This window comes from Bos indicus x Bos taurus, chromosome 16, assembly GCF_003369695.1.
Source record: "Bos indicus x Bos taurus breed Angus x Brahman F1 hybrid chromosome 16, Bos_hybrid_MaternalHap_v2.0, whole genome shotgun sequence".
Classification (NCBI taxonomy): Eukaryota; Metazoa; Chordata; class Mammalia; order Artiodactyla; family Bovidae; genus Bos; species Bos indicus x Bos taurus.
The window spans coordinates 78786898-78809629 of NC_040091.1; the positions used below are offsets into that span (position 1 = coordinate 78786898).

General features: G+C 63.4%; 1 protein-coding gene across 4 annotated transcripts in view; it reads right to left on the reverse strand.

Annotated features, from left to right (window-relative positions):
• The window catches only part of KIF21B (kinesin family member 21B), a 44570-nt gene extending 21838 nt beyond the window's left edge, over positions 1-22732 (reverse strand). For all 4 annotated transcript variants that reach the window (XM_027565824.1, XM_027565821.1, XM_027565822.1 and 1 more), the window contains exons 1-14: positions 22396-22732; positions 9792-10014; positions 9384-9566; positions 6699-6848; positions 6467-6601; positions 6048-6215; positions 5698-5813; positions 5062-5257; positions 3670-3859; positions 3152-3215; positions 2878-3078; positions 2471-2552; positions 2062-2179; positions 1168-1359 (exon numbers count right to left, since the gene is read on the reverse strand). In XM_027565824.1, the coding sequence (XP_027421625.1) occupies positions 1168-1359; positions 2062-2179; positions 2471-2552; positions 2878-3078; positions 3152-3215; positions 3670-3859; positions 5062-5257; positions 5698-5813; positions 6048-6215; positions 6467-6601; positions 6699-6848; positions 9384-9566; positions 9792-10014; positions 22396-22436 (2059 nt within the window). In that variant the 5' untranslated portion in view covers positions 22437-22732. The remainder of the gene's footprint in view (positions 1-1167; positions 1360-2061; positions 2180-2470; positions 2553-2877; positions 3079-3151; positions 3216-3669; positions 3860-5061; positions 5258-5697; positions 5814-6047; positions 6216-6466; positions 6602-6698; positions 6849-9383; positions 9567-9791; positions 10015-22395) is intronic.

Below are 22732 nucleotides of genomic sequence, written 5' to 3' on the forward strand. Positions count from 1 at the left end.
GCTCGCTTCTGACCCATGATTGGAGGAGAGGGCTGGACCAGTGGGGAGGGGAAGTGTTAGTAAGAGAAGACAGAGTGACAGGGGCTCTGGCAGAAGAAAAAAGCCTCTCCACTCTTGACCTGATCTGCCAACAGACATGGCAGATTAACAAGTGCAAACCCACCCCTTCACCCAGCAGTCTTCCTCATCTCAGTATCTAACATCGTACTGGAGACATCCTTGGCTCCCCTCTCGTAATCTCCCACCAATCAACCAACAAAGGCCTTTGTCTGCATCCTCAAAATGTATCCAGAATCTGATGGCTTCTCACTACCTCCTGCCCGCACCATCGCGCACCAGGACCTTTATAACAGTTGCCTAGCAGGTCTCAAGTTTCCACTCGCGTTTCCCTGCACAGCAGCTGGAGCGATCTCGTCAGAGTGCTTTCAAAATTTACATCACGTGTCTCAAAGCCCCAGCTTCCCACGTCCCTCAGAGAAGAAGGCAGAAGTCCTTAAAATGACTGGCACATCTGGCCATTTCTCTCTGGCCTCCTCTGCTGCTACCGTGCCCTCCCACCATGCCCAGTCATCGGGGCGCCCCAGGGCCTCTTCATCTTCTGCTCCTTCTGCCTGCAATGCTCTTCCCCTCCCTCGTTCTCAAACTCCCGCTTCTCAGCGAGTCTTCCACGACCACCCTTTCCAACACGTCCACCCCCTCCCCAGCACGCCCTGCCTCCTTCCCTGCTGCTTTCTCCAATGGCACTTGTCACCCCGACATGCTATAGAATCCGCCACTTCCTGCCGTCTGCCTCTCCCCACTAGAGCGCTCGGTGCAACAACTCTGGCGCCTAGAACAACGGCCACTCTGCAAGACTGTTCCACGGATGTGTGCTGAGTAGTGAATGTGTGAGTGAGTGAGTGAGTGAATAGTAACAGGATGAACGGGCTGAGAGTGATGTACAGAAGACACATTGTGAGAAGTAGCTTTGTAAACGGAACCAAAGGAAACATCCTAGGAGAGAATTCAGGAAAAGACTGAGGGGTGTCACCTTCCTGTGCCTGGAGATAGAAAGGATTCTAATATGTATGGTGGGGCGGGGCCTCATGGTAAGTGGGGCGGGGCCTCGCGGTGGGTTGGGCGGGGCTCGTGATGGGTGGGGCCTCGCAGGGGAGGGCGGGGCCTCACTGAGGTTCTGCAGCACGCGGTCGCGCTCCAGCTGCGTGTCCCGGATCTTGTTCTGCAGCAGGATCAGCTTCTCCTCATACTGGTGCTTCAGAGTCTGCAGCCGCCGCTGGCTGTTCTCCAGCTCATCAATCAACTTCTGCTTGATTTCGATCTCGCACGTCAGGTCGGCCAGATCCACCTGATAGTTCACCTCTGTGGGTGCAGAGACACGCTGGCTGAGGTGCTGGGGGCCCGGGTCGAGGGGATGGGGACAGGGCCTTCCTCTGGCCAGCCGTGACCACTCAGTGACCAGCGGCGAGGGGAACTGACTCACCCCACGGTGGGCAGGGGCTGCCTGGTGGGGACACCCTGGAAGAGCAGCCCAGAAGTGCAGGGCTGGGCCCAGGACCAGGGGGTGCCAGGCGTCTCACCCGCCCCTGCTGAGCCCCAGAAGCTGATGCCCACCCGCTGCGGACGACCCGGGAGCCGGCGGGGCTGCAGAGGGGAGAGGACACAGAGCAGCTGGCAGGACTTTGGGTCAGAGCTGAGGGACACACGGCCCGCTTAGAGGAGTGGGCTTCGGAACAGCCAGGCCTCGGTCCAAGGCCCAGCTCTGCATCCCCCACACCCAGGGGTGGACCACCAACTTTTGTGGGACTGCTCTTCGGTGGTGACCAAGGGAGGGGTCCTAACATGTCCATCCAGGGTGGTCATGTGGACAGGGAGGCTGGGCACGTTCATGGGCTTGAGTTCAGCTCAGAGCCCGGCACCAACACGTGCTCAGTAAGTTTCTGCTATGATGGGTTGCACGTCTGAACTCCCGCCTGGACGTCGGACAGCCACTGCCCCGAGCAGTCTCTCTGGGCCCCCGTGGAAGGCAGCTCTGCCTCGGGTCCCCCGCCCGGGACCACGCACCCTTCTCCTCTGGATCAGAGTCGGAGTCCGCCAGGCTTTCCTCGCTGCCCGAGTCCTCGTCCTCGTCTTCTCGGCCATCTTCCTCCTCACAGCCACTCTCCTCTCGCTCCTCGTCCTCCTGGGTGCCAGGCACCGTCAGGAGGGTGGGGAGTGGGGTGGGCCACGGCAGGGGGGCTCTCTCCCCACCCTCTCTCCTGGGAGAGTCCCACCCGGAGAAGCCTCCCGCTTGCATCACCTAACTGCGATGAGGGGCTGAGGGATGGACGTCACTGTGGCAACCAGTCAGATACCAGGAGGCACAGGACCCACTGAAGGCCGACCCGAGCCCTCCCCCACCCTGCACAAGGATGTCTGTGGAGACCCACTTGGGCAGGGACATGGGGGCAGCTTGAGGGGGCGGGTCCCTCACCTCCTCGGCCTCGTTGTCATCGGTCTCCTCGCTGTTCTCCTGTTGGAGTTTTGCCCTCTTTTTGAAGGCCTCTTTCTCTGGGCTGCCCAGGAGTGAAGGAGGGACAGGTTAGGGGGCTAACCTGCCTTGAGTGAGTGCGCAGGGTGAGAGCTGGGGTGGGAAGAGTTTCAGGCACTGGGTGGGATTGGGTCGAGCTCTGCAGGGCTCCATTACTCTTCTCTAGCCCCCAGCCCAGAATTAAGCCCGGGTGGGATCCTCCCTCCCCCTCCTCCTTGGGGGGCATCCAGCATTCGGCAGTGGGGGCTTCTGTCCACAGCAGCCTCTCTCGGTGAGTCCCTAGGCCACCTGGGTGCACACGGCCCCTGAGCACGGGGTCCTCGGGCCGCCTGGGGAGAGCTTCCCCTCACCTCTTTCTCCGCTGCCTGATCTCCTTCTTCTTGAGCCGCTCCAGGTCCTGCTTGGCTCGGCGGATGACCTCAGAGGCGTCCTCCATGGAGCTGGCCGGGGCGGCTGGGGACGCGCTCAGGGAGTAGGGGCTCCGGGCCGAGGCCCGTGAGAGGCTGCGGCGCAGGGACTCGTTCATGGCCTCGCTCTCCAGGAGCTTGGTCCTGCGGGGTGGGGGTGGGAGGTGAGTGGCCCTGCCTTCGTCCTGGGCTCCCAAGTGTGCGGGTGTCCACTCACCGCAGCTCCTCGATCTCCCGGATGTAGTTCTGGATCAGAGCACCGATGGCCTCATTGCCGTCTCCTGCGGGGACGCAGGGGGCAGGGACAGTTAAGAAGGTAAGTACAGGGAGGTCCTTTAGCTCCAGGCTGTGGTCCTCCTATCAGTGCCCCGAACAGGGCAGAGCACATGCCCTTGTCCAGGGAGGAGTTTCTATCAGAGAGGGGCTTGTCTGTGGGTGCAGAGACCCCGGTGTGCTGGTAACAGCAAGATTGGAAACAAGCAAATGTCCATCAACAGAGGCTGTTACGGTAAATCACTCATCACCACCACATACGGAACACTATGCGGCTTAAGAGAATTAAGTGGGCTTCTGTGTTTAACACAGCATCATGCGAAGTAAAGCATCACGGACAGTACGTGCGATTGCATTTACAGAGAAAGGAAGAGCCGGCTGGCCTGGGAGCCCCACATCCCGGGCTGGTGTGGGGGCAGGGTGTGGGGGCAGGGGCCTGCCCGCCTGGCGCACCTGACTCACCGGCCTTGGCCAGGAGCAGGTTGGCCTCCTGGCTCATGAGCTGGGTGACGCGGTTGTTGATGGCGTCGATGGCCTCCTGCATGGCCTTCACCCGCAGGCGCAGCGCCCCGTTCTCCTTCTGCAGCAGGGCGTTCTCCCGGAACAGGTCACTGTAGCCCTCGGCGCCATCCTCCCCAATCACTCTCTTGCCCTGGGAGCGGCAGGGGGGCAGGAGGGGGGCAGTCAGGGACGGGGTGGGGGGTGGGGGGGTCACGAAGCTCTTCCCCATCACCCCCGCCTCTACCCCCGCACAGTAGCCCTGCCAGCTCCCCCTGCCAGCTCTCGTCTCCCAGGGCTCAGAAACCTTTCAGGGCCCCCGTGACAACAGAAAGTCCACATTTCATGACCAGCCATTCCAGACCTTCACAATCTCAACCCACCTCCCTCTCCACTGCTCAGCTTCCTGTCTCCACAAACACTAACCCAAGGGCCAAAACCCAGAGCTGGGGTGGGCACGAATGAGGGGGACAGGTGTAAGGCGGCAGGGCGAGGGGCACCGCAGCACACGGAGCTGCACGCAGCCCAAAAGGGGCCGCCCCTGGGCCACTCTGGCCAGCCTGGCACCACACTGTTAGAGCTTCAACGTTTTAAAGAAAACGGAAATCCCTAATTTTCAGAAAAGTGACAACTACCCCTGCATTCTTTTAAAGCAAAGGGCCAGTCAAACGAAAACCCACTTGTGTGCCAGGTTCGAGCCAGGGGCCGCTGCTTGGTGACTTCTGCCTTAGAATGGGATGCTTCCCCAAAGTACCTCATTTCCCTTCTCTGTTCCTTTGCTCGTGGCCTGTTGGCACCTGAGGATGCCTGCCCCATCTCCTTTTGCTGGTATCTCACTTGTTCCCATAATGAAGGGCTCTCTTCCCTGAGGCCCTCTCTGGCCACCTGAATGAGGGGGCCAGCCCTCTCCCCTGAAGCACCCCCAGGTACGCTGGACCACTCGTGTGGTCCCGTCAATTGTCCTCATGGTACTGTGTTGCAGCCTGAGTCTCCTCTGATCCAACATGGCACATGCGGCAGAATAAAACCCCGCAGAGCACCTGTCTTACACGTGAGACCTGTGCAATCAGGATGTGCACCTCTCTCTCTGACACTGTAAGCCTGAGAGCTCCGACGGTGCTCCGGTCACTCAGTGAGCCTGGCCCTGGCCACCAAGACTGGCAAGCGGAGCGTGAGGCCGAACGGGGAGGGGGCGGGGCCCGGGTGGGGCGGGGCCGGAAGGGCGGGGTTTGGAACTGTGAGGGGCGGGGCCTGGGGGGAGGGGAGGGGCCTTTGGAGGGGCGGGGCCCTGGGTGGGGGCGGGGCCTGTGGTTGGGGTGGGGCCTTGGAGGGGTGCAGGGGGCGGGGCCTACTCACCGCCTTGTATTCCATCAGCTCCATCTGTAGGCGCGCGATCTCGGCCCGCAGCGCGCTGATCTGCTGGCTGGTCTTGTCCTGGTTCACCACCACCTTGTTCTTGATGTTGCGGGCCCGGTTGGCGTATTTGAGCGTGTTGAGCGTCTCCATGAAGTCGCGGTCCGAGGGGCTCACGCAGGCGATCATGATGGTCTGGCTGGGGAGTGCGGGGGTGTGGAATGAAGTTCGAGAGCACAGCCGGCCCGGGGGGCATCACTTCAGAGCAGATCCTGCTCCCGGCTGGGGGCCCTAAGGACCTGGGCAGAGCCTGGGGCTGGGGTTCCGCACCACCTGGCCTGGGTCTCCACTCCAACAGTGGTGACCACGGCGAGGCGGCCCCAGGCGGCGGGGGAGGGGGAGGAGGGTTGTGATGCGGCCTCTGCGTCCCCTTCGGCCTCCACCACCTCCTTAGGATACCCCTCCCTGCCGTGCAGACGACGAAGCCGGGTCCGACCGCAGTGGCCGGCAGGCACCTCCAGGCCTGCAGCGCACAGGGCTGGGCGGACCCCTTGTCCGCTGGGCCTTACCGCTCCAACCCGGACACTGGCAGGCCCTGCGCTCCCCCGCCCCCGCCCCTCCCCGGGTGTCGGCGGGTACCTGTTGCCGCCCAGCGAGTCCTGGAGGAGCCGGGTGAGCTTGGAGTCCCGGTAGGGCACGTGCACCACCTTCTTGCTCTGGTCCCCCAGGGCGCTGATCACGTTGCCCAAGGCCAGCTGCGGAGACAGACCGCTGCTCGAGAGGCACCGGGGGAGGACAGAGCCCGGAGGGTGGACCTGGCCCGCTGACCCCAGCAGCCCTCAGGCTCCCCGAGGGTTTAGAGGCAGATGTGAGAGTTGGTGACAGTGGGCAGTCAGGGTCAGGGCAGCGGCCCGCCCCGGCCAGCAGCCGGCCTGAGGCGGGCCTGGGGAGGGTCTGAGGCTGAGCTGTGCTGGCCGCTGCGTGCCTACCAGCCCACAGTTGATGGAGATGCCCTCCTTGGCCCGCTCGCCCGTGGCCCCAGTCCGCTTCAGCCGCTCAGAGCCGGCCAGGTCCACGAAGTGAAACTTGGCAGTGAGTGTCTCGTACTCGCTCGCAGGAGGGGCGCTATCAGGAAGCCCGCTGACGGCCTCGTTCACCTGTGGGGAAGCCAGCCGGCATGGGCCCCTCTGCTCCCAGCCCCTGCCCTCGGGCCCTGGGGGGCAGCGTGGCTGGGGGTGCCTCGCGCACACCGAGCATCAGACTGAGTGCACTGCCTGCTTCTCCCGCACCGAGAGCAAGGCGAGTTTGCAAGCGGCAGGGTGAGCCCGAGCCCGGGTCTGCTGGCCCAGAGCCTGGGCTCCCGCCGCACCACCCTCCCGCCAGCGGGTGTCTGCCCCGGGCTTCTCACCAGGTCGGGCCGGGCGCACATGCGCATTTGACACAGGTGGATGGTGAAGATAGCGTGAGAGCGCGAGCTCTGCACGTTCATCTGGGTGCTGGCCGTGGTGCGGGACAGGGCGCCCTGCTTCAGGCACTGGATCAGCTGCGGAGGGGGCGGACGTCAGGGCCAGTAGCCGCGTGGCCCGGGTCCTCCCACCCTACCCCCCACCCCAGCCCACTGTGGCTCCGCAGGCGCTCACCTCCTCCTGGGAGCTGATGAGGCGGGAGGTAACGCCGGTGGTGTAGATGCTGCCGCTGGCGTCCTCGTGGATCTTGATGTGGGACTTGCGGTGGCGGGCGTCAGGGTCGCGGGCGCTATCGAAAAGGTCGAGGATCTCCTCATTGTAGAGCTGTGCGGGAGGGAGATGGGGCTGGGTGTACGCAAGCATGGCCCGGGGCCCCCCCGCCAGCTCTGCTCTGCAGGAACGGAAACCGGCCCTGGGTGGCTCCCTAGCCACCCTGGTCTTTCCAGGGCTCCGGGTTCTGGGCTCTTTCCCCTGGACAGGGCGGGAGCAGCTAGATCCTGGGCAGAGCCCGTGGAGGCAGCAATCAGCGCTCCACCCCGGGGTCTGAGGAACCGGTTGGAACAAGTGGACTGAGTCCTCCCGCAGACAGAGGATGTGATGCACCGGGGAGGGGGCGGGGGCGGGGCTCCAAGCGGGGAGGTGGGGCTCAGTGGAGAGCTGAGCTCTGGGGGGTGAGGGATGGAGAGCCACCTGTGACCTGGCCCCCAGTGAGCCTGGGGACACCACTGTGGGAGGCAGCTTGGCTGGGAGTGTCCCCCCATTTCAGATGGCCTCAGCTTTGGAGAGTCCTGTGCTTGAAATCGCTGGCAGGGCAAGTTTCATCTGTTGGAATTGTCACCGGGCAGGGAGCTGGGGCGGGCAGCAGGAGGGACGAGCAAGCGGTCAGCGGCCAACAGTGGCCTGTATGTGGGGGGGGGCAGGTCCCAGCCCGCGGACATCCGAGGCTTTGATGGCCTTCAAGGGACAGAAATACCCCACAGGAAGGGGAAGAGGAAACGGAAGGCCCTGGTGCAGATGTGGGGCCTTGGTGTCTGTCTGTCAGGACAGACACACGGCAACATTTAATCCCTGTGGGTCACCCTTTGGCCTGGGCTTTCTAGGTGCTGAACTGCTCTTTGGGTCTCTCTATGACAAAAGGATGGAGAAAGGGAAAAACAAAGAGAAGTTTATAGAAATACACAGTGTGGGACACACATACACACAAACATGCACACAAACACACAGATATACACATGCACACACAAATACACATATGCATATACACAAACACACAGATATACACATGCACACACACAAACACTCATATGCGTATACACAAACACAGATATACACATGCACACACACAAACACACATATGCGTATACACACACAGATATACACATGCACACAAACACACATATGCATATACACAAACACACAGATATACACATACACACACAAACACACATATGCATATACACAAACACACAGATATACACATGCACACACAAACACTCATATGCGTATACACAAACACACAGATATACACATACACACATACACACACACTCATATGCATATACACAAACACACAGATATACACATGCACACACACAAATACACATATGCATATACACAAACACACAGATATACACATACACACAAATACACATATGCATATACACAAATACACAGATATACACAGACACACGTAGAGACATATACAGTGAGGGTGTGCTCAGTCACTCAGCTGTGCGTGACTGTAGCCCCATGGACCATAGTCGCCAGGCTCCTCTGTCCATGGGATTCTTCAGGCAAGAATACTGGAGTGGGTTGCCATTTCCTCCTCCAGGGGATCTTCTTGACCCGGGGATGGAGCACATCCATCCATCCATATATATGTATATAGAGACACACACATACACATGCCTGCACACATATACATATAGATACTTATACACGTATAGACACATACCATGTACACACACACACAAAGGCAGACTCTTTCAAAGCAAGAGTCCAGAAGGACAAAGAGCAACTTCCAGCCTAAAGCACAGGCCCCCATGGGGACAGCAGTGCACAAATGCCCGGGAGGGAGCAGGGCTGGAGAGGCGGGGGCAGACAGGGAGACCTGGAGAAGGCTGGGGCCACGTCCTTCCCTCCGAGGACACCCTGGACACGGTCAGAGGCCAGGGCGGCCTCACACCCAGCAATTGCCGCGGGGCCTGGATCCCTGGGACTGACGCTGCCTGGGCCAGGTGGCCGAGAGCAGGAGCCTGGTCACGCTGGGCCTCGTAAGAGGTACCGAGCCTATGGCCCTCCTGGAGACGCTTCTGAGAGGTCTCTTGGGAGGCCAGGGATTCCCCTCCCCCGCCCCGGAGCCGCTAGCTGCCTCCCTGGGGCTCAGCACCCTGACCTCCTCCCAGAGACAGGCAGGACCAGAGGCCAGACAGGCCCCCTCTGGAGAACCCTCCTACCCTGGGGTCAGAGAAGACTCCGAGGGTCAGGAAGGACCTCCGCCAGAAAGGGACAGGAGGGCCCAGCGGAGGCCAGGAAGGGTGAGAGCCAGAGTTACTATGAGCCGGGCCTGGGCGTCCGGGTCACCCTAGGGCCCCAGGACTGGGTGCCATCGCGCCCACCAGGTGGCAGAGCTGTAATCCATCCGAGTTTGCAGGGATCCTTCAGGTTCTCCCTGCCTCGAGCCCCTCGGGGGCAGGGAGCCCCTTCAGGGTCCCGCCAGGCGGGCCTCCAGCACCGCGGAGCCGGGGGACGCCTTCCACAGCGGGGACCTCATCCCTGAGGTGCCTCCTCTGCCACCCTGCTGGGAGCCCGGCTCCCGAGTCTTGCCGCCCCCACCCCGCCACCCGCAAGGCCACGGACCTCCAGGAACTGGGCGCTGACTTTGAACTCGGGCCCGGCCACGCCCTGCTCCTGCGCCCGCTGCTTGCGCTCCGCGATGCCCCCGAAGAGGTGCGCGATGGCCCGTGGGATGATGCCCTGCTCCTCCTCCGCTGTGGCCACGTCGAAGCCAGTGCCCATGGTGTACGTCTTCCCCGCCCCCGTCTGTGTCAGCAAAGTTGGGAGAAGGTGTTACCCAGCACCCTGGGGGCGGGCCGCAAGCCCGGGACCCTCCCAGCCTGTCCCCGCCGGCAGATCCTGTCTCAGCCAGCAGCACCTCAGCACCCCCCGACCACGGACAAGACCCCGGCTGCATCCCAGCTACCCCGCGGCCAGCTCTCTGCCCTCAGATGGGGCCGGGCCCAGGTGACCACAGGTAAAGGTGCTCACCTGCCCGTAGGCCAGCACCGTGGCATTGTAGCCCTCGAAGCAGCCCTCCACGAGCTTGCTGACGCAGGTGGAGTAGATCTGCTCCTGCCAGGTGTCCAGGTCGAAGACAAAGTCATAGGTGAAGGCCTTGTCCTTCCCCAGGAGGACCTGGGGCTCCCCGGGGGTGACCGACGTGCAGATGTGGCAGCCCTCAATCTTCTCCTTTGACAGCTGGGGCCGGATCCTGCCCAGGGCGGGGGGCGGGAGGGAGTCCTGGGTCAGACTGGCTGGGGCTGACCCGCAGCCACCCTCCTGCCCGTCCGGCTGGCCAGCGTCTGCCCCCAGGCCCCTACTCTCCCACGAGTGGGAGAAGGAAGGAAGCGTAGCATGGGAGCAGCTGCGTGAGACCTCCCTAACAATAACAGCGATGATAATACCAACACTGCTCAAAGCAGCAGCTGTGGGCGTCTTTATTCATGCATGCACGCACGTTGGCTGCACTGGGTCTTCGTGGCTGCACATGGGCCTTCCCTAGATGCGGAGTGCAGGCTTCGCACTGCACGGGCTTCTCTTGCGGCGGAGCACAGGGTCTAGGGGCGAGGGCTTCAGGATTGCAGCCCATGGGCTCAGAAGTTGGGGCTCGAGGCTCCATAGCTGTGACACATGGGTAGGGGCGAGGGCTTCAGGATTGCAGCCCATGGGCTCAGAGTTGGGGCTCGAGGGCTGCATAGCTGTGACACATGGGCACAGTTGCCCCGTGGCATGTGGAATCTCGCCAGAGCGTGGATTGAACCGTGTCCCCCGCATTGGCGGGTGGATTCCTAACACGGGACCATGAGGAAGTCCAGCAGCTGCTAACATTTCATGAGCACCCTAGGAATTGAATCTACGTTAAAGGTATTTTACCTAACACGAATTCACGTATTCTTTACCATAAACCTGCAAGGTATGTGTTATTTGCTGGATTTTTACTGAGGAAACAGAGGCTGGGAGAGTCTGACTTTCCCAAGATCGGGCAGCAACAGAACATGCCAGGTCCGACTGACCTCAAAGCACACGCTCCTGACGGGTCACGGAGCCCCAGGGTCCGTGTCCCGTAGAGAAGGGGTGGGGAGAAGGCAGGTGGCCCCTCCTGAGAGGCAAAGCCCAGGACCAGCGAGGGAAGGGAGGGCCAGGCCCGGCTGCCCCCCGGGGGGGCCACGTTCCGGAGGAGACCAGTGTCTCTGCCCAGGCCTGCAGGGGCTGCAGGGGGTCCCCCCCCACTCAGGAAGGCCCGCCCCAGATGCGAGGGGAAGTCTCAGGCACGAGCTCCAGTTCCTTTCTGGAAGCCAAGAGGGCTGGACCAGGCAGGACCCTGAGAGCGGGTTGAGGCAAAAGTCAGAGAAGGGCAGGGACCTCCAGCAGGGGCGCCCGCCACAGGAGGGGCCCCATCCCAGGCCCTGGGGCTCCCCAGCACAGAGGAAGAGGAGGGGCCCCAGGGCGAAGTGGGGCGCAGCGTGGACAGTGGGCAGGGCTGTCTCCTTCCCCTGCCCCTGCCCCTCTTGCAAGCAGCCGCTGCTGGAGGAGGTCTCCATGGCAACTGAGAGTGAGTCAGTGAGCATGTGCATGGATTGGCAGAGAGCACCTCCTGATGCCTGAATCTCCGGGTGGAGGGGTGCTGTGGGCTCACACAGCCAGCCAGCCCCTCAGCCAGCCTCTCACAATGAGCTGCTTGTCAGCACCCCCGCCCTAAGCCAACATTTACGGAGAGAAGAGAGCATGTGAGGGCTGGCCCGGGGCGCTCCCCCTGCAAAGCCGGCCCCCAAGGGCCATCCTGTCTCAGCCTCAGGCTGCCCAGCCCCGAGGCTCCTCAGAGCCCGGTGAGAAGCCCCCTGAGCCTGCGGCCTGCGTTTGGCTGTGAGGGGGATAAGAGGCTGGGGGCCGGGTGGTGGCCTGGCCTTTCTCCAGGACCGGTCCTCACACCACCGAGGCTGCAGGGGCTGGACACCCACGGAGGTTACCACCCCCCTCCCTGCCCCATCCAGCTGCTGAGGGCCAGGCTGAAGTGAGAGCACAGCTCCCGTCTCCCTCAGACCAGCTTCTGGCTTGGAGAGGTGCTGGGAATCCTCCCCATCCTTCCTGGACCTACAGACCAGACCCTGGATCCGTCAGTAAGATGCCCAGGCCGTGGTGCTCCCACCTGGACCGCTGGTGGCGGCGGCCGACACACAACCACGCCCGAGCGGGACACTTCGGTCCCCGCGGCGGACAAGGAAACAGACGGTGCCGGCCAGGAGCGGGCGCCAGGGGCGGCGGGGTCTGAGCCTGGGCAGGGCGGGTTCCACTCCTCCCTTGTTCCTGTGCTTTGTGCAGCTGAGGGGCAGGGCCCAGCGTGCCCAGGGGAAGGCGGGCAGCAACCTCAAAGGGCACTGGGCAGGGGCCAGGAGCTCAGGCCTGGGGGCCCAGGGTGTCCGGGGCTCCCAGGGGGACCTGGCCGCCTCTAAGACCTCTCCAGCTTCACTGGCCAGCACCAGCTCCCTGCCATGTGGGTTGCTTGCGATGGGATTTCTGGATCTGGTTCAAATACCATTTAATTACCACAGGCAGATGGCAATGTTGGTGATTGGAGGAAATCGAATCAGGGTCCCTGGAGACAGGAGGAGCCGCAGAGGGGGAGCCATTGCCCTGCCTGGCGGAGCCCATCAGCAAGAAGCCGGCTTCTGCTCCGCCCACCAGGCCCCCAGCCCAAGAGGGCGGCCGGAAGGACATCAGGAGGCAGGGCCTAGAGGAGGGGGCTCCAGGGTTTGAGGGTCCAGGCATTGCAAGGTCAGCAGGCATTCACCCTGGGACCTTTCCCGGTCCAGCGCATTTTGGTGTGGGATCCTCTGGGGTCAGAGCCAGCCAGGCCCACGCTGGCCCATTCTAGGCACAGTGTCCTTGGCAGGTGCGGGTGGGTGAGTACCATCCAGAGAATGGGGTACCAGCTGGGAGCCAGAGGACACGAGCCCAAGATGAGTCACTCACTGCCAAGGCTACCGACCCGGACGGGGCGTGGGGGAGTGTTCGTCCCAGGAACGGGCCATGAACAAGTAACTGGGCATGGGTGCTTTCACGCACCAGCGCTGAGCCAGGCGCCTCAGACTGTCTCACTTAAGGGAGGTGGTGTACTAGTGACTTCAACCCACTGTCCAGAGAGGGAAGCTGAGGCTGAGTCCCAGTCAGTACAGGCAAGCTGGGAGTCCGAAGCCCGCGGCTTCTCCACTTCGCCAGCTGCCTGGGACACTCAGCGCCCAGACGGACGTATGAACTCCCTGCCCGGCACCACCGAGGGAGCAGGGGGCAGCTGGGCGGGGGCGGCCTGCCACAGCCGACACAGGTCTGGCAGGCTGGACCCGAGCGCTGGGCTTTCGGGGGCCCCCAGTCCAGTGGGCACAGTCGCCTTGGGCTCCTTCCCACCACACCGTGCCCGGGGGAGATTGTGAACCCAGGGCGCATCCAGGGTGTGTCCAGGGCGCGTCCAGGAGATAAAAGACGGGCCCTTGGCAAGCGCCTGCCCCACCCTCCAGTGGGTCAGCCACCCCTGCTTCCCTGCATCATCAGGACATCTCTTCCCAGTTTCAGCTTTCTAGGAACTCCACGGCCCTTGCCTGCGGCAGCTCCTGACCAGCCTGGCCCCGCCCCAGGCGAAGTCACTTCTGCGGGCGGCCCTGGAGCCCCAGATGAGGGAAGGAGACAGCTTCCGGCTACGCAGGGTGGCAGGATGGCACCCCTGCCAGCGCTGTTCCTCCCTAGGGACACGGGAGGGCAGGCAGGGATGGGAACCAGGCTCCAGGATCTTCCAAGGGAACCAGGGGCACAGGGTGCGGAGCCAGGGTGAGGCGAGTGAGGTGTTCGCGCCTCGGATGCAAAATTTAAGGGGGAATGAAAAGACTCCATGATCACGATAAATTATGATTTACTGCACTATTCGGAAAACTCAAACTGGCAAAGTGTGCTGCCTGTTTTTGTCAAACCCAAAAGGGATTTTGTGGACCCCACGGCGGGGGGTCATTTCTGAGCAGAGACACCCCCCCCACCCGCCTCAGCCCCGGAAACCTTCCCCCTCCCCGCCCTCCCCCAACCTCCCCATCCCTTCTGCCGGCCCTGCAGGGGGAGGGCGGCGCAGGGCCCCACTGAGAAAGGCCCGGAACCTCCCAGAACAGAGCCCGGTCTATCCGCCACTTGGCAACGCGCAGAGGGCCGGGAGGGGCGCAGAGAAGGCCCGGGCTCTCCGGCGGAGGGGTCCAGCCTGGGCCCGCGGTGCCGCCTCCGCGCACTGTCTAGCGGCGCTACGCTGGGGATTCTAGGAGCCTTTTGTACACTCGGGGCGGAGGGCTTCGGGCGCCCGGGCCGCACCCCACACCGGCTCGTGTCCCCCCAGGCGGGGCACAAAGGCGGCGAGCCCGAGCCCGGGGCTGCGAGAAGCGCTGAGCTCAGCACTTCCCCGGCTCTTCGGGAGCCAGGACAGGGCGGAAGCGGAGGACGGCGGAGCCAGCGAGGAGGCAGGCCCGGGGACGCTGCGCCTGCCAAGGCGGGAGGGTCCCTCCCCCAAAGCCTGGCCAGCGGCGCGCCGCTCCCGACCGGCCTCGGTGATGCCGCACAGAGCCGCCAACCACCCCGCAGGGCTCCGCCCCGCCGCCGGGGGCTGGGGCAGGGTGCGTGGGTGTGGCCGGCTCCAGGTGAACCCCGTCCCACCCGGTTAGCCGGCTCCAGCCCCTCCGTAGGTCTCTAACCGACCCGCCCCCGGGTCTTTATCCCAGGCTCCCACATCCCTTGAAGAAGTCTTCCTTTTCTCCAAGAGGTCGTGGTTTCCTTACTAAGTCATGTCCCACTCTTGCAACCCCATGGACTGTCGCCTGCCAGCCTCCAGCTGTGATATTAAAATAACTAAGAACTGCTCCAGAATCCTAGAAAATTCTTACAGCTGTGGTGTGTGCTCTGTGATTCCTGACATCCCTTTTTTGCTGGTACCTGGAACCTCCTGGACGCAATTCCTCAGGAGTAGTAACCCCGCACATAAGGAGCAACATGCCTCTTTGCTGGTCACTGGTCACGGTACCTACCACTTTGCACACGATCTAAGGGGGGTTCCTACCACACTTTGCACACAGTCTAAGGGGGTTCCTGCCAGACTTTGCACATGTTCCAAGGCGGGTATCTGCCACACTTTGCACACATTCTAAGCAGGGGGTTCCTACCACACCTTGCACATGTTCTAAGTGGGGGGGGTCCTACCACAGTTTCCGCATTTTCTAAGGGGGAGATTCTTGCCACACTTTGCACACATTCTAAGGTGGATTCCTACCACACTTTTCACACATTCTCAGGGGGGTTCCTACCACACTTTGCACACATTCTAAGGAGGAGGTCCCCCCACAATTTACAAAGAGGGCTCAAAGAGATATCAACTCAGCTTAAGGCCACAGAGCTAACCAGTAGCCAGCTACGTCTTCTAGGAAGCCCATCTTTGCTGGCCATGGGACTGAAGGGTCAGAGCAGGAGGACAACTGGGGAGAACCAGCCTGAAGGCGAGTTGTCACTCGGGGGTCTTCCAGGCTGGAAGACACCCTTGCGGGCCCCACGTCCAGGGCCATGAGAAGAACCGCAGCCCCCACCAACGGCCAAGATCACCTCATAACCAGTCCCTTCAGAAACAGCCCAGGGGTGTGAGCCCCTCCTGGACACCCTAATGTCTTTCTGGAATCCTGAATAGGAGCCCGGGGGCCTGGGTGCCTGGAGAAGTGAGAACGCCCAGCACCCTGTCCTGGGGTGGGCTGCCCCCCACGGCTGCCCGGATCCCATGACCCCCTCCTCACGCCACGCCTGGCTCCGTCTGGTGCTGGGCTCTCACAACGTCCAATGTGGAGGAGTGTGTGTGTGGCAGGGGACACAGAGAGGAGCCACAGGACCCCCTGTCTGCCTGGCACAGAGAGGCACTCAGTCATGCAGTGAGCTTCCAGGGGCCAGCTTGGTCCCATCACTGACGGAGCCAGACCAGAGGGGAACTCAGCCACAGAGCGAGGGATTCAGACCAGCTAGCAGCGAGAGGCTCCTGCCTGCAGAGGCTGCGGAGCCCTCGGAAGGGAAAGGGGGGTCTGCAGTCCTCCTCCCTTGGAGTCATGGTCACTGACGCCACCCGAGCCACCTCTGTTAGGACTGGATGCGGTATCTTTTGAGAGCTGATGCGTGGAGCTCCTGTACATGCAGGGACACATGTCACGTGTAAGGACTGCCTCCTTCCTGAGGCTCAGAAGGGAGAATCTGAACAAGCCCGGAGTCACACTCTCCTAATGGTGGAGCTGAAATCCAAACCCAGCCTGACTGTGGCCCGGCCTGCCGCATCCTCTAAGCAGCTCCGGCCCGGAGAGAGGTGGGCCGGGGAAAGATGATCCTGCCGACAGCTGCCAGAGGGCCAGAGCCGTCTGCTGGGGAGCGTTTTCACATTCACAGTGAAGACAGCCGAGGCCGGGGCTGGGGAAGGGGGGGACCAGGGACCCAGGAGGCTGCTGCCTCGCAAGAGCACGGCGCCGCCTCCGAGGCAGAGGGAGGAGGTCACCCACGTTCGTGGGCATCCTCTCCTCCCCACCCCCTCCCGGGCAGCCTGCCAGCTCCAGGAAGTCGGCTGGAATCGACATCCCTGCTGTCTCACGGGAGTCTGGCTCCCAGACACCCTGGGGCTTCAGCTGACTTAGCCCGTCCTGCAGGGGGTGCGGGGGCAGTCCGCCCTGAAGTAGGGTGGCAGGTCCAGCGTGGGGTGCTGCCCCTCTCAGCTGCAGAGCTGCGGCGTGGGGAGCCCTGTGAGCTCCCAGGCCCTCCCCCAGCCCAGTCCTCCTGAGGCTGCCTCAGGGAAAACACTGGTCTGAACCCCCAAACAAGAAGGCTTTGTACAGCAGGGTCAAAGGACATGGGTTTACGAGGCCAGGCCTGGGGAAAGGGGTCCGCAGCCCCCTCTGCCTGACTTCTGCCCCTGCATGAGTTCCCAGGAGCCCAGGGAGGGCTGCAGACACTCAAGGGGACCCACAGGAAGCCTGGGGTTCAGGACTCCCTCCCTCCCGGGGATGTCCTCCACCTCTTGCTCTCTCAGTTCGTCCCAGGGTCCTGGCCACTGACTTCTGCGGAATGCCCCGGCAGGCCGTCCAGTGGGGGAGGGCGTGGGGTGTCTCATCTACACCCCCAAGGCATCGGGGTCTCAGCTGGGCCCGCTCCCCCAGAAAGGCTGAAGGAGGCCTGGGGGAGGAGGCGGGTGGGGAGAAGCTGGAGCGTGGGTGCGAGGAGGGGCGGGGGGCGGGGTGTGTGGTCCCTATCCTGAACTGCCCACTACCCCCTCTGCAGTCCACCCCGCAGGCCCAGCTTTGGGGCCTAGGAGGGGGTGTCCCCAGCCCAGGAAAGCCCACGCAGCTGCGCCCCAGCCTTGCCGGCTGGTCTGCCCCACCCCCACCCCGCCCTGGGGCATCTGGCAGGGGTTTCCCATGACCTCCTGGGAGACGCTGCAGAGCCCCGAGCTGTGCTGGCATCCGGGTCTGGGAGGGCCGCTCGCGGGGACTGAGCCCTGGGGATGCTCGCATGCTGGAGAATGCACAGCAACAGGTGTCGGCCTGCGCTCCCGCCAGCCCCCGACCCCGGTCCCCAGGGGCCCTTCCCGGCTCGACCCAGGCACAGTGGGCTTCCACCCCGCACGGCAGAGGGACAGGGGCTCGGGCGTCTGGGGGTCCGGGGATGGTGAACCACGGCCCTGCATCCCTTCCACACCCAGAGCAGCGAGGGCAGGGCAGGGGTGCCCCTGGGGACGGACACCTGCCGCAGGCCCCACAAACGCCCACCAAGCTCCACCACCCACCGCCCGGGACGGAGGAGCAGCCCCCGGGCCCAGGCCGCCGACCCAGCCAGTCCCAGCCCCAACCCGCAGCCTCTCAGGGCCCCCATTCCTCCTAGGGGGCTGCTTGTCTAGAGGGTGAAGCAAGCGATAGAGAAGCCCAAGGTGGAGAGGGCCTGCAAGGACACAGGCGGAGACGTGGCTGTTGGGGAGCTGCCCTGCAGGGCGGTGAGGTGGCCCTCGGGCAGGAAAGCGGCGTCCAGGGGCAGCTGTGTGGAGCTCAGGAAAGGCAGGGGGGCGGCTCCCACCGGGGTGGGCAGAGAGCCCCACATCCAGGAGCGCGTGGAGACAGGCGGCTTGTGCCCAGCCCTGAGTGCCTCCCCACGCGCCTTCCCACATTCACAGTCACAGCCACGACCTGCCCGAAGCATCAGAGCAAATGGAGGCGCGGGGATGCTGGCAAAGCGCCAGTTAGCAGCCAGAGCAGGCTGTGTGGAGCAGGGCCTGGGGAGCGAGGCTGCCCTGGGCTCACGGTCAGAGGCCTGTTTCACCGCGGTGAGCCTGTGCCCGTCTCCACGGTGGGGTGGCACCTGGCACCTGACTCCCGCGGGCCTGCGTGGGACGAGAAGATGCGACGCCTGGGCTCAGCGAGTAGGCAGGAAGTGACCGCGCCCAGGCCCCCCGGCCCAGCGCTTCCTCCGCTGCCTGCTGCCTGCGGTCCATCACCAACCAGTCCCAGGGCTCCAGGTGAATTCTTTTCACCGCAGTCACTGAGGCTTAACCAGTGAGACACCTCCGAGGCACGCGTTCAGCAAGTGCTTATTCCTGTTCACATTTTCTTCACACTCAGCTCCTCCAGAGTCAGCCTTTAAGGACTGTCCACCTTCCACTGCACCCAGAACACTGCTCCTCACAGGAGGACATGCCAGAACAGCCCGCTGATCCCATTGTACAGGGAGGAAAAACTGAGGCCCAGGAGAAACAGAAACGGGGCCCCAGCCCGGCCCTCTGTCCCCGGAGCCGCTGTGGGAAGGAGGGTGCCAGGCACATGTCACTTCTGTCACTTCCTCAGCCCCTGCCCCCCACCTCCGCGCGGTCTTCAAAAGCTGACAGCCAATCAGGCGGGCTGGCTCGGGCAGAGGGTGGGGGGCATGCTTCCGGGGCCTGTGGTTACTACACTGCACTTCCTGGTGATGACATCAGCCCTGTTTCTGCAGCAGGAGACCGCCACCAAGACTCTAGGGTCCCCACCAGCCCTCAGGAGGCCCTGCCTGCGCCCTTTTCCCAGGTCTGGGTCCCCACCACCCTCAGGAGGCCCTGCCTGCGCCCTTTTCCCGGGTCTGGGAACCAGACAGCAGGGACTCTAGTTGGTCCTGGCCGGCCTTGGACTCTGTTGGAGGAAGGGCGGGGAGGAGACGCTGAAGACACCGCCTCCCCACCCCACTCAGTTTTTTCTGTCTTATCTTTGTCCCAAGCCACCAATTCTCTTGATTCAAAATTTTAGACAGATGCTGACTGAGACTCCAGAGCAGCCTGCAGCCAGGGGAGTAACTGCAGCTAGAGAGCCCAAGGACAGAGCAGGGCGGGTGGTCCCTGGGTGCCTGGCTAGAGAACCCAAGGACAGAGCAGGGCGGGTGGTCCCTGGGTGCCTGGCTAGAGAACCCAAGGACAGAGCAGGGCTGGTGGTCCCTGGGTGCCTGGCTAGAGAACCCAAGGACAGAGCAGGGCGGGTGGTCCCTGGGTGCCTGGCTAGAGAACCCAAGGACAGAGCAGGGCGGGTGGTCCCTGGGTGCCTGGCTGGCGTCCCCAGCCCTGTTCCAGCCCAAGTCTGACCCTGCAGTGTCCAGGGATGGATGCCCAGGGAACCCAGGGAGCCCCCAGTCCCGCCCCAGCAGACTAAGGACAGAAGCTTAAGGAAACCAGGCAAGGATAAGGGGGTAGGGTGGCCAGGCCTCCCCTCGTGCTGGGGGCTCAGAGCTGGAGGCTTAAAAGGGTCTTAAATAAACGCACCCTGTGACTCGGCTTCCTTCCCCAATCTCAACTTTGCCAACCAGCATTTCTTAATAGCCGCCCCTTCCCCTTCTCCCCCGACTAGTTAGGCCTGCATTTCTACAACCTGGAGCAGGTCTGCGCTCCCCATCACCCCCCTCCCAGGTAGAGACTGGCCTTAGCCAGCCTCAGAGCTGAGAGAGTTCTTATCGGACAAGGGGATTAAAGGATAAATGGATCACAGGGCAGGCTGGAGGGGCTGGCCTGGGAGTCTCGGTGCGGAGTTAAGGGGCAGAGGGCCAGCTTCCAGGGTGGCCTGGGGCTGGGGGCAGGGGGCTGGAGTTCTGCTTACATCTAGACCTTCTTCCTTTACCCACAGCTCCAGGTCCTGAAAGCTGCCCTCTCTGGTCTGACCCTTCCATGGCCTTCCCTGCAGCTCTACAGACAAGCCAGCTTTGATCCTTATCCGGAGATTACAGTGCCAAGAGCCCCAGGCCTGGCACTTCTTACCTAATCTAGTGGCCCCTGGACCCTTACACACACAAACACACACACACATGTCAGACCATGTCTGCCCCATTCCTGGCCTCCCTGTCTCAAGAGTCGGACCCTGGACTTGCCATAAGTCATTCTCATGGGGACACAGTTAGATATGAGAAAGGGCAACCAGGCTAGGCCCCTGGCAGTTCCAGATCCTTGGCTCTTCCCAGCAGTGGTCAACACTGCTCCAGCCCGCCACCCAGTCCTTCAAGTGGGACCACAGATTTCCGAGGGTGGGCTTGAGGGGGTGGGTAGAAGGGGACCCCCAAAGAAAGGAGAAGTCTCCCTGCAGCCCCCAGTGGTGCCATCTGCTCCCCCTCCCAGCCTCGGTCCTAGTCCAGTACCGTCCTCAGCTCTGATTATAAGCTGGGCTCTGTCCAGGCATTGTCTGCCCTCCACAGCCAGCTGCCCATCCCAGTCTGGCATGTGCACTGGGGCCGGAGTAGGAGGGGAGGGGTGGGCGGGGGCGGGGCCCTCCCCATCCAGGGAGCCCTGAAGGTCTGGCTCTGGAGGTGTTCCAGCCCCTCACCCTCCCTCCAGGCCAGTGGCAGAGGCAAGGAGTGGGGACACCCAGATCCCACCAGGCAGTCTCAGTGGAGGCAGAGACGACGCCGGTCACGGGAGGGGAGCATGGGCGGGCAAGATGCTCCAGGTGGAAAGAGTCCCGGGAAGCTCCTGCCACTGGCGGCGGTGGGGAGAGAACACCAGCTCTTCCCTGGCTGAACAGGTGCCAAGGCCACGGGCTTGGCCACACCTCCGCACCCCTGGTCTAGCCTGGGGGCCCTGACGAGGTGGGGCTGGGGGCTCGGTTTGGCTCTCTAGGGTGAGATGGAGTCCAAAGGAAAGCTGCCTCCTTCCCAGCCCTGGTCCAGTTTCCTTTCATGACGCGCCCAGACTCCCACTCCGCTGCAGCTGTCTTATTGACATTGCCACTCCCCCCCACCATGCCCCTGGCCCTCACCCTCAGCCCCATAGGATCCTGCTGCAAAGAGCCCCGCCCCGCCAGCCCACCAGGCATCTTTGGGGCTCCTCTTTGTCTCGGGCTGTCCAGGGCCAGCGAGTCTGTGCCAGTGATGCTCCGAGAGCAGCCAGCAGTCCAGGGGGAGGGCACGCTGGTCTCCCTCCCTCCACTCCAGACTGTGATCAGCGGTCCCCTGACCCTCTCCACTGCAGAGGGCTAACCAGGTGGCTGGGGTTGGGGGGTGGGTAGCAGCACCTGCCCTGGGGTGTTTTCCACAGTCTTCTCGGAGTGACTGCCCTGGAATTCTGGAATCTGGGTCACCTACAACCCAGGGAAGTCAGAGACCTTTCTCAGACCCACCCTAGACCCAGACTCAAACTCGCACCCTCATCACACAGGGCTGGGTGATGCTCTCCACCCTCCCTGTGTTGGTGATGGGTCCCAGGCTGGCACTCTCCCACCAACGGATTGTCTCAAAGAGCTAAACCCAAATCAAGAACAGGGAGGGTGACATGGCGCGGAGGGCCCCCACCTAACACAAAGAACACAGCTCCATTGTGCCCTGTCCTCTGCCCACCTCGCTTCTGCCAGGATGTGCCTCAGAGTCCCAGGCAGGTCCACGTGGCCCTCCCCCGGCTCAGTTCTGTCTGAGGGCCTGAGGATGGGGCATCAGGGTCACCGCAGCCTGCCCTCTGAGAGGAGAACCCCTGACACCCCTCCTCTGTCCCCAGCCCAGCCGCTCTAGGGGCAGGGCCAGCAGGGATCGCTCCAGAGCCGCTGCCTCCCTACGGGCCAAGGCCCCATTCCAGCCCTTCCACTCGTCCTTTCGACGATCTTTGTCTGCGGAGCCGGCCAGGGCGGCGTGCTGCCTACCCGGCAGTGCGGAGAGCGCAGGATCAGCGGGCTGGGTGGATGCGGGGAAATGTCCCCCACCCAGTGTCCCCGCGTGAGACTGCAGCCCGTGGGGGGGAGGGGGGCAAAGAGGAAACACACAGACGCTCCCTCCCGGGCCCGGGCTGGGTGTGAAATACCGGATTTCCTTGTTTATTCGATTTTCTGATCATTAAGGGCTCCCGAGAGGGGCCCGAAATCACCACCCAAACAAAGCCCCTCCTGCCGCCCGCGGGGACGCCGCTCCCCCGGGGGCCCGGCCAGCACGCGGCGCCCTCCAGCGCGGCCGGCTGGGCTTCCGCGGGCGCGGGCTGCCGGTGGAGCGGCGCCCCCTGGACCCCCGGACCCCCGCCCCGTGCCCACGCGAGACAAAGCCGAGCTCTCCGCGCACGCGCCCCGGTCACCCGTCCTACCTGACGGCCACCTTGACGCAGCAGTCCCCCTGACCGGCCATGGCGCTGCAGTGCCGGGGCCCGCGTCGATCAGGGGCGGGGGCCTGGGGGCCGATGCCCGGGGCGACGGCGGCGGCCGCGGCTGCAGAGGGCGGGGGCGCTGCGGGCGGGGGCTGCGGCTCCTGGAGGTGACATGCTCGCGGGCGGCCCGCGGAGGGCTCACCCGCGGCCGGCTGAGGGCCCCCGGGGCTGGGCCCGCGCGCCCCCTCGCGCCATCGGGCGGCGGCGCGGGGCCAGTGGACAGCCGGGGCGCGACGGTCTCCCCACCGCGCGGCTCCCGCGCGCGCACCTCGGGCCG